The sequence below is a fragment of the Manacus vitellinus genome, unplaced genomic scaffold (genome assembly GCF_001715985.3).
Source record: "Manacus vitellinus isolate BGI_N305 unplaced genomic scaffold, ASM171598v3 scaffold_73_pilon, whole genome shotgun sequence".
Lineage (NCBI taxonomy): Eukaryota > Metazoa > Chordata > Aves > Passeriformes > Pipridae > Manacus > Manacus vitellinus.
The window spans coordinates 160,763-172,165 of NW_021940773.1; the positions used below are offsets into that span (position 1 = coordinate 160,763).

At 46.8% G+C, this 11,403-nt stretch overlaps 1 protein-coding gene across 8 annotated transcripts in view; it reads right to left on the reverse strand.

Annotated features, from left to right (window-relative positions):
* Nucleotides 1-9,487, reverse strand: part of ANKRD17 (ankyrin repeat domain 17) — a 53,940-nt gene extending 44,453 nt beyond the window's left edge. For 7 of the 8 annotated variants that reach the window (XM_029964543.1, XM_029964544.1, XM_029964542.1 and 4 more), the window contains exon 1: nucleotides 9,430-9,487. In XM_029964543.1, coding sequence (XP_029820403.1) covers nucleotides 9,430-9,462 — 33 coding nt within the window. In that variant the 5' untranslated portion in view covers nucleotides 9,463-9,487. The remainder of the gene's footprint in view (nucleotides 1-9,429) is intronic. The other variant, XM_025896318.2, reaches the window with a different exon arrangement.
* Nucleotides 9,488-11,403: the final 1,916 nt, after the last annotated feature.

An 11,403-nucleotide genomic window follows, 5' to 3' on the forward strand; every position in this document is an offset into this window, starting at 1 on the left:
ACTGGTCCCAGCTGTTCTAACTAGGACACTATTACTGATTAACTTCAGGGGGCTTGTCTACACATTTGTCGCCTGTGGAGTCTTCAAGGAGAAGCACCTTGAGCTTTCTTTTCACAGCTCAGTAAGCAGCCATTTCTCTGTTACTCTCAGCCTTTGTTGTAACACACCACGACCCTTCCCTAATCCTTAGAGAAGGGAGTTTACAGCAGCTTTGCACCACTAAAAGTGGCCCAACTTCTCACAAATGCTTTTTCCTGGACTATTTTTCCCTTCTTTGCTTTCCCTGGCCCGACACACTGTGTCGAAGTTTCAGCTCAGAACTGTGCACACCCATCCCTTTCCAGCCGAAACAAGTTGTTTTTCTAAGGACTGTAGCTCAGCCCAGCTGAACAATGCGAACATGACATCCGAACTTGGATGTGGACAAAGGCAGCAGCAATAAAGCCCTGGGCAGAGAGAGCTGTGGGGCCTTGCCCTCCCCCAGGTTTGCTCACAGCGAGCTGCAGTGTCCATGCAGGAGTGGCTCCGATCCGAAGGCACGCTCTCTCCTCACAGTGCAGCTGGCCCCCAGATGACCCAGAGCAGCTCTTCTGCTTGGGAGTCCATGCCAAGGAAGCTGCTGAACTTCGCAATCCATGCAGATCCAGAGGTTTTATAGCTCATGGTGTCAGTCACAGGCAAGACCACCCCCCTACCCCTCAATCTCAATCACCTCTATCTGTTGCAAACACATTTCCCCCAAGGAAGCCTCCACACGGTGCATTTCCCTGACAGAGTACGCTCCATTTCTAAGGTTAAGCAGAGACAAACCACGGATTTTCCCAGTCTTCACCAAGAGATGCTTGAGATTTTTACACTAAATGTGCCAGAAAGCATTTCGCAGCCAGCACAGACTTTCAGCAATCAGCCTAGTCAGCTTGGCCACGTTCCTCCTGCGGCTGCAAGGACTACAGCAGTGGGACAGCAGCTATGATTCCCACCAGGAGCATACTCCTGGGCCCTAATTGCTGTCAAATGACTTATTTCTTTCTGTTTCCCAACTCTGATCTAAAAGCCAAATTTGCCTCCAAAACAGAGGGCAGCTCACATGCTCATTTACACCCCAAAGCTTTTCAACAGAAGACAGACAGATGTCCATTCCATGGAAGTTTTGACATGCAGACAAGCTACAAAGCCAACAGGAATTTCCTTCAACAATATCAGAAGGCAAGTGATCCACGTTTGCCCACATATTTTCATCCCCAAACACAGATGCTGAGATATACAGACTGATAAAATTACAGGACAGGAGAAATAATAGGAACAGAAATAAAGGATTAAAAACCTTGTATTATGTCACAAGTTATTCTGATTCCTAATGCTCTCCTTTGACTCAAACACCATGTCCCTTGTCTCTAGGAAACTCCTTGCCTTACCTAAAGGTTTCCAGATAACAGCTCTTTTTTTTTTTTTTTTTGGAGTGTAGCCCCCATGACAGTGTCTGTAGGAACCCACCACCAGCACCCACAGCCACCCACCCAGCAGGAGCAGCTGTCCTTGTCTCCACAGTGATGATGCTCCCATGCACTGCTGTCATGGGAAAGGGAGCCCACAGTGCCACCATTCCACAAAAACATGATCAACCTTTGTGAATCCAGCAGACACCTGAGAGGCTCTGTGCATCACACCCATTTACTGCTCAACTGGATCCAGGCTGCACACAAACCTGATGCTTAGGAGACTTCCCCTTCCCAGCCACAAAGCCCTTCAGTTACCAGCAAAACTAAGGGAACCCATTTCCCTGCTGCACAAACAACTCCACCTTCACTGCTGTAGCAGCACCTCGAACACCTTCTCATGTCCAAAAACCACCTGGAGAGTTTTCCTCAGAACACTGAGGGAATCACCCAGCTGTGGTGCAACACATGCACCTCACTGCACCTCCCAGCCCTCTCCACCACCTTGCTGGGAAAGGCACAAATCAAAATAGAGAGTCCAAAATAGCAGCAGGGATTTAAGGAACCCCGCTGTGCTCTACAAAAAGCACTGTCACACAGCATCTCCCCAGCCCTCCCTGTCCCCTCCAAGGCAGCACACCGTCCCTTTGCCTGTGCTCAGGAAGGTGGAGATCCACTCTGGAGGAAAAGACACGTCCCTGACAGACATCCATCCATCTCTCCCACCACTGCAAGGAAGAAAAGCTGTTCTCCTCCCACTCCAGTCTGCCTGTTTTGCCCACTATGTATAACCCATTCTCCCTCCAGAACCATTTCTCTCCTCCAAGAAAACACTGCAGAATAAAAGCCTTGAAAAACATTACTGCAAATGCATCTAAGCTGCCTATTTCTTCCTCAGTGTTCCTGCTACAAGGAAATCCTCTCAGACTCTCAGTTCTGACCGCTCTTGCCCATACTCTGCCATGTGCAGTTCAGGCAGCAGTCACCCAAAGGACACACAGATTTACTCATTCACTCGCTGTGGCTACTGAGCACAAAACGCAGTGAGCGAGCGGCCTGAACTGCACACCACCAGTTGGGCTTGAAACAGAAATAGTTTTAAGCTGCCCACATGTTTTCTTACACAAATTTGGCAGGGAATCTTTCCCTTCTGTAAGTAGTTTTGGTCGGCTGCTCTTCACGACAGCAAGTGCTCTGCACCGAAGGATGAGGCAGCAGAAGGGAAGGAGGACATGTGGAGGAGGGACAGGATGAACACACAAACAGCTACTCTGTTCCAGTCCAACTCAGAATTCCCTCTGGCATGAATGAAACACTGACATGTGCATGGGCTTCTTCACAGCAATACAGTATCTACTGGGGAGCAGATATGTAAAGCAAAAAGCAGCAACGTGAGAACAAATTCTTTTCCTCGAGCAACGCCATGTGTTGCTTGGCTTAATCACAGCTTTGCCTTCCCACCACCAGAACAATTAGAGCATCAGTCCACTGACACAGCACCCCACGAGACAACTCCACCCCTCCCTTCACAGTCCCAACGCAAAACACTATTCCAGGGTCCAGAAGAACCAAAGAAATGTGGTTTCTTTGTCCCACAACTTGTCTTTCTTGATGGCAGGTGCTAGCTCCTTTACCCAAGCCATGCTACACTAAGTGACCGATGGACAGGACATGTGGACACTGAAGCACGTTAGAAACAAGAAAAACTACACAATGCAAAGGAAATTATTGTTCCTGGAAGGACAGAGATGTCAAACATTTCTCTACTGACAAAAAAAAGATGGAGACTCGGCAGATGCACATTTTATTTCCAGCGTGCCCAAAGTTTAAGTGAAATGGCTAGGTTGTTTAGCTCATGCAGGTTTAGCTCCCATTCCCCTCACCTTAACTTCCCAAGGCAGGAAACAGCAAAGACACCAGCAAAGCTGCTACTGCCCAAGACTCACCATCCAGTGGAGCCTGGGGACTCAGGAATGGTTCAGTAAGGAAAGTGTTTTAAATGGAGATCAGGAAAAGGGTTCATCATAAGAAAACCAAATGCCAAGTGCCATTCAACTGCAGAGCAAGTTATAGAAATCCTTCCCCCCCCCCTCCCCGTGCAGATGACAAGAATTTGCTTGTATCCTGCCTCCAGAAGTTCTGCAGCCCACATTCAATTTAACCCACCAGGATCAGGGAGGGGACAGTAGAAACCAGAGGTCCTTAGAGGACCTCTACATTTCTCCATGTAATTATCTTGCTGAAATAATTACTGTTAGTAATAATTGCTGGTATCTCTCATCATGCAGCATAACCAAGTCAAAGTATTATGTAGAGATATTTATAAAGTTAAACCAAAAGCAGTTTGGGAGGATATGACTAGTTAGGTCAAGAGTTTTGACATTACCTCGAGTTATTCCCATTTAATTCCTCGGTATTTCTTCCTGCCCTGTAAAGTTCACTGGATAAACAGCTGTGCCACTGTCCCAAACCACAGACCACACTGACACTGCCCAAAACTGAGCCCAACAAAGCACTGCAATGAACCAGCTGAAACTCAACGCGGATTTCCTTCCCTTTTTTGGCATTTACAATGGGAGGATTTTTTTCAATGAAAGAATCAGTATGGCCTAGTTCACCAACCTTCTCTTCCACAGAGAAGCAGGAGGATAAAGTTACAGCAGGAGACAGTTGGATTCAGTATCTGATTAGAATTCCTATTGTTACCGCCTGGGGAACTGAGCACAGAAGGAATTATTTCTAATAATTTTGACTCATTTGGTTAAAATTCTGACAAGCCTGACAGCCACTGAATTCTTCCACCAATACAAACTACTGTTAGACATACCTAATAAATGAATTACAATTTTTTTTTTTGCTCTATTTGGCACACCCAACTGAAAGCTGCTGCATATTGAACAGATTTGAACAGTTTTTACATATGGTAAATGAACAGACTTGTGAAGGTAGCTAAAGCAAGGCACAAGTATGACTATATCCAAATGTATCTATTTTCCCCATCATATCAAAACCAGGCTCTATTAAAAAAAAGTAAGTCAAGGTTTAAGGGCAAAGAAAACAATTTAAGTGGAGTCCTTCCTTTCCACTGTTGGCTTCCCATGTTAGATATAAACATCACACGCCAAGTTACTTCAAATTACCATAATTTTGATGTCTACTCTCCTCTTAATACTTCCAATCACAGCTGTTCCACAAAGATATTTTCCCATATTTATTCCATGTTTACACGGGCACAAAGCGACAGAGAAGCACTATTTATACCAGGCAGTTCCCTGGGTTTCCTTCCCACAGGATTCTGATGCTGAGGCAGTGCAACAGGTTGTTTTGAGTGTGGGTTACAGCTTTAGAGCATGTGACTTCCCATCAGTCAACACAGTCAGTAAATTCCAGCAAGGCAAAGATCTGAAGAGATTTCAGGCACATGCAGGAAAAAAGGAATGAGTACCTTAGCCATGAAAACAACCTTTTTACACATTTCCATGGAAGTTTAAAGACAGGATATACGGAGGGTGCAAAAAAGGGGGAAAAAACCTAAATAAATCCACGTCTGAAAGACCTCTCTCAATTCTCTCCATGTTTTTCATTAAGGACTCAATCTGAACAAACAGCTTAAAAGATGAAGAGCCTGGGTCCAAAGAGACCTTTGCAAATCACGTAGCCCACCCACTAGTCTAGGCCTTGGTTAAGCTTTCCCAATTAGCAAGGCCCTCACTGGCAGACACGACCACTGAATAACACTGACCTTTCAACAGCAGTTACCAAGCATGAAGTTGCTTTACTGCCTTAGAGGTTTCTCGTACAATAATTGCCTTTTCATATTACTGCACCAAGAACAAACCATTACTGAAAAAGATAAAGCAATAAAGCATAAATAACAAGAATGGTTCCAAATTATACCATCAAGCTTGTATCCTCTTCCTGCAAGTCAAGGAGAAACAGCTTAAGATCTGGAGAAATTCCATCTCCCAGATTTTACTTCCCATACAAGGGAACCCAGCTCCCGCTCCCTGCCCTGCACAACAGTCTGATCAAATCAGCTGGGAGGGGGCAAGTAACAGAAATCCAAGATAGGATTTGTTTTTCTACAAGGTTCAACACATGCTTGTCCCAAGCAAAAATGGGCAGATGAGGCAGTTTGAGCAGAGCAGCTCCAAAGGACCCGGAATCACTCAGGATATTCTATGATGGAAATCACCAGGGAACGCTGGAGCACATTAGTGCCTGATACCAACTTCATACAGGTAGACTCTTTAACAAGATAGGAAAACAGGTAAAAAGTAAACCAGACAAGATTACCAAGAGAAACTGTGACAAAGAAAACAGGGAAAGGATTAGCCTCTTTAAGAGCTGGAACGTGGGAAAGCTACTAATGCCCAAATACTGCAATATAATGCTGATTTTAATCTTCAGACTAAGAGACTACAATGTTTATAAATATTAAAAGCCTTGGCCTGTTAAAGGAAAGAAAAATTGCATTGCAGAGGCCTCCCTGATCTCTGAACGTGCATTGTAGACATGACTCTGCTATTCCATGTTTGCTCTCCCTTCCATCGGTGTTCCATGGAGCAGTCAGGAAATACTCCCAATATCACAGTAACAAATGAAGATTTTTTTTGTCTGATTTCATGTTTCAGCTCAAGGCAGGTGGGAGATATTTACCTTACACCACAAAGCTGAAGGACATAAAAGCAGTTAGTAAGGACACAAAGGAAGTGCCACATACGGGCTTGTGCTGGACTCCAGTCTGCCTCCCTAAAGCTGAGCACAAACCAGCTTTCAAAAGAACCTGAAGGTCAGAGCACGTGGCTGCTCTCTTCAGAAGTCTCAAATCAACAGAGCAAATACAAATTTACCCCTCCACTCTCCTAAGCTTCCTAAGTGGGTTTCTGAGCTAGCAGCCCGAGTCCAGCACACAATAATGCAGACCACATCCTCATCTGTCAGGACAGAACCTATTCTCCCACCCCAGAGAATGTTTCTGTTGACTGACTCAAGCAGCAAAAGCACAACTACAGGTTTACACCCACTCTGAATACCATTCTGAGGTCTCCTGTAATGTAATTATTCCTCCACTGGCACACAAAAGCCAAAACCCGAAAGGTTACACTAACAAAAAAGGCCTTGTGTCAGTAAGGTCACACATCAACCAACAAGCGTGGCCAGGGTTCAGGAGCAGAAGACCCAAGTGAACGGAAGCTGACTGCACATTTACCCCACGGTGCTGTAATTTCACTCAACTGTATTCCCACACAGAGCTTTCAATGCCAGATTCAAGCGCCAGAGCCAGGACAACGTTCACCTTCAGCTGAGAGCAGCAAAGCAGCTCCAGTTCCGCACCAAGTGCACCTTCTTTGAAGGTGGCCTAAGCACAGGGTAGCCAGGACGACACATGAAATCCTCTGGGCTGACAGCCATGCCTGCCTGCTACTGCATTACATTTGCTGAAGACTTAGTTCTGCTTCATCCCTCAGAAGGGATTTTGGCCCCAGAAGCACTCACACACCCCTTGCAGGAAGGGCCTCAACAACATCTGAACCTCGGTCTCTGCGCTAACTCAACAGAACTAGCACTCTACAGAAAACATCTTTTTTTCCCTATTTTAAATTATAACCAACTTAGAGGGAAACCATTCTTGAAGATTTTGTGAAGAGGCAAGGTCTGATCACTCCAAATTTAACCACATACTACATAATTCCTGGTATGTTCAATGCAAAACAGGTGACAGATCCTGCTGCATAAGCAAGAGCAGGTCTCTCAACCTTCATGCTGCTGTCCTGGAACGAGCACCAGAAACTGCTCCACGGGAGATAAAAAGCCCTGAAATGGGAAAATAAGACACACACCTTAAACACACTGCTCCAAGTTACAACAGGAACGTGTTCTGAGGGAACGAAGCTGTATTTCTGGACACGTCCTGGAATGCAGGACAATTACTTCGCCTCTACTGATGTGCTAAGAAATTATGAACAGCTTCCACTGCTACCAGGGATTCATGGACTGATTCAACCCCTCATTCACACACAGCCCAGGCCAGACAAGCCATTCTTGATTCCTGAGGATGTTTTACCTGGATCCGGTCGGTCTTGTGACCAGGAAGAGAATGTGACGAAATTATCGAAAGAAAAGCCACCACATCCACTCTGAGAAGCAAAGACGTAATTGCTCAAGTCACACAACAACCCCAAAATTCTGCTATACTGACAAAATTAACTTCCCAACTGCCTTTCCAAACGGGACTATTAATAAGCACCACATACCTTATTAATTTGACATACAATAAAGCTTCACATAACAATTGTGGTTAAAACAAAGAAAAAAAAAAAAAGCTTTCAGTATGCAAGGAGACAAGTGAAGTACTGAAATATTTGTTTGGTGGCACAAAGCCCAGTTCACTCTTGCTCTTCCTACCTCCCCACACAAGCCCAGCCACACAAACAGACGCTGGTGGAAATGCCTTGCTCACACATCTGCGCTGGTTTCTTCAGCACAAAGTGAACAGCTGAGTTAATATTCTGGATGCAGTTATGCCAAACAGTTCCAAGGGTCACACGGAAGTTAACACCAAGTATTCACACTGATTTAAAATTTTAGAGCAACCTAAGTGTGGCCACTAAGGGAAAAAGCCTACAAGCTCAGCATCACTGGAAGAACTGCTTTGTGTGAATTCTGACAGCAGTTAATAAGGTAGCAGCTTCTTGTTACAATAAAGAATACATGCAAATATTTTGACAAGTCATCTGGCAATGAAATCATGTTTTTGCTTGCAAAACCTGAATAACCACAGGAACAAGAAAAAGGTATTTCATGGAATGGTTTGGGTTGGAAGGGACCTTAAAACTCATTTTAGTTACAACTCCCATGGGCAGGGACACCTCCCACTAGACCAATATGCTCCAAGCCCTGTCCAACCTGGCCTTGGACACTGCCAGGGATGGGGTGGCCACAGCTCCTCTGGGCAACCTGTGCCAGTGAACACTTCTTTGAACTATTACAGTGAATATAACCTGGAATAGAGACCTGTGTCACTTGGAACATGAGTTTCACTTTACCATTTCTAGGCTGGCCTCTCCATTTGGCTGAAAGGGCATTTCCAACTCAGCCTCACAGGAAGGGATAATGTCATTTATTTCATGACTGCTGCAGAGGGAGATCTGCTTCTGCAGAGGAAGCAAGAGCAGGCTATGCTTGAGACAACTGGAAAGGCAGTAACAGAAATTACATGGTGCAAAAACGTGCCCCTCTGCTCTGGTGAGACCCCACCTGCAGTGCTACATCCAGCTCTGGGGTCCCAGCACTGGAAGGACATGGACCTGTTGGAGTGAGTCCAGAGAAGGCCACCAAGATGATCAGAGGAATTGAGCAGCTCTACTGTGAGAAAAGGCTGAGAGAATTGAGATTGTTCAGCCTGGAGAAGAAAAAGGCTTCAGGGTGACATAACTGCGGCCTTGCAGTCCCTGAAGGAAACTTAAAAGGGCCTGAAGTGACAGGACAAGGGGAAACAGCTTCAAATTGAAAGAGAGGAGGTTTAGATTGAATATTAGGAAGGAATCCTTCCCTGTGAGGGTGGGGAGGCCCTGGCACAGGTTGCCCAAAGAAGCTGTGGCTGCCCCATCCCTGGAAGTGTCCAAGGCCAGGTTGGACAGGGCTTGGAGCAACCTGAGATAGTGGAAGGTGTCCCTGCTCATGGCAGGGAGCTGGAACCAGCTGACCTGGAAGGTCCCTTCCCACCCGAACCATTCCCTGATCCTGTGAATCCATGAAAATGAAACACTGGCTCAAATGAGGATTAAAAAGCGCGAGTTACGGCAGGCAGTGGCTGAAATCCCCGGTACCGTGCCCACAATGTCACCGCCGGGGGTGCGCGCCCCTGAGCCCTCCCGGCCCCGTTCGGCCGCGCCTCCCGCCCGGGCCCCAGCGAGCCGCCGCACCCCAACGCGCGGGGGGCGGCCCCGGGCGCCCCGGCCACCCCGCCCCTTTTTCGACCCGGCCGTACCTCCAGGATGTCCTCCAGCACGTACGCCTCCATCGCGCGCCGCCCCGACCCTCAGCGCCGCCGCCGCCATTGCCCCGCCGCCCCCTCCCTCACGGCCGCGGCCCCCCCCGCCGGCTGGGCACGGAACAGAAATGTGTACCGTTCAACCCCAGCTGCGCGCCCGGCGCTGTACCACCCGCGCGCGGGGGGGGCCCCGCGCCGCTCCACAACGCCCGCCCCGCGCCCCTCCGCCGCGGGCACGGGGGAAGGCACCGACAGACGGGGAAACCCGAACGGAACCGCCGCCTTTTCGCGTCTCTCACGGATCGTCTCACCTCCTTCCCCGCCGCCAACTCGCAGAAAGCCCAGCCCTCGGATGAGGCAGATCCGTGCCGTGGCACATTGGTTTCTGTGCTGTGACCCGGCTTCCCATTACAGCAAAACCTAATCTAACTAACCTGCTTTTAAACGCTGCTCCATCAACTGCTGCGCTTCCAACCGCCCCATCCTTTCCTCCTCTGCTGCTCCAGGGTGGCAGGAATTCCAGAAATAGGCTGTGACACCAATATCAAAGGTACTGACCCCATCTCCACAGTGTAGCTTTGAGGACCGTCATCTATCCACCAAGACGGGCATCCACTTCTTAGCGACACTGCTTCACCCAAAACATCAACTGGACCAAAAAAATGAAATTTTATATGTTCCATCAACATAGGAGACAGTGATACCCATTCTGCACACAGCAGGTCAAAATCACTGAGCAGTCAGATGTGTGGCTGTCAAAAACAATTCATTTTCCAGTTCAAAACATGCAGCATAAAAAAACCCCCAAACTTGTCAACCCCACAAAAGTCTCCTCTCTTGTGATCTCATTTTAGCAGAGCACAAAGGGGTCTAATGGCCAAAGGAATTAAATTCACATTCTGACTTGAAGAATTGCTCACAGCAATCACTTAGTTTAATCAACATCATCTTTTCCCAAAACTCTAATTCCAACAAACACTCCTCAAACAACAAGAATATTCTTACCCAATTCCTAGAAAGCTGACTAGATTGGCTAATAACATCCTAAACAGAAATTCTAGTTATCAGTCTAAATTTTAGGCGTAGATATGTTCTTCTGTTAAAAAAATAATGTTATTTAATCACCTAAAATGGGAATTACATCCTACTCACCCATCACAAAGTACTTCATATTATAGAAATTCAATACCTGCTCAGGCTGCCCATACTATTTTTCCACTTTAGGGAACACCCCAAATTTTACACTGTTTACTAGAATTAACTCAAGGAAATCCCAGGATAATATTTTGTGATTCCTCTGGAGTCCCGCTTTTAGGGCAGCATTTCTAACATCCCCAGCAGCCCCTTGCAAAGGCTCCTGTGTACACACAACCCAGCAATTACACACCAACGTTAGCCCAAGCACAAAGCTGTCCCTGCCAGCTTGAAGGATTTCTTTGTATATATATAAAAAAGAAAAGAGAAAAACCAGCCACCACCTCCCACATAACACTCATGTCTCAAAAGACTAGTTATTCAGTCTTCTGAGCCTCAGAAAGAATTAAGAGATACCTTATATCACACTGAAAAAAGGCATAAAACACACAAGTTAGCGCTGAGATCGAGAACTTCACAGGACACCACTGAAAACATTTTCAAATGGAAAGACAGCCTAACACAGGAACAAAAGCAGCTGTCTGCTCCACACAGGGCCAACTGATGGCATGGGCTCCTTCAGCTCCACAAAACAACTTTGCAAGACTTTCAGGAGGAAGAGGAACAAGCCATGAGGGCACATCACCCTCCACGTTTGTTTGAGGGCAGCAAACAAAACACTCCAAATTTCACACTCAAAACCCCCATGCCCCAATCCCCTTTGTGCCCCTGTTGTTCCCTCACCTCCTCCCCTCTCCCGGCCCACCTTAATCCGCAGCTCTCTGGTCCTGCCTTACAGAGAAGCATTTGTTTGCCAAATGACACCTCGTACTTCCC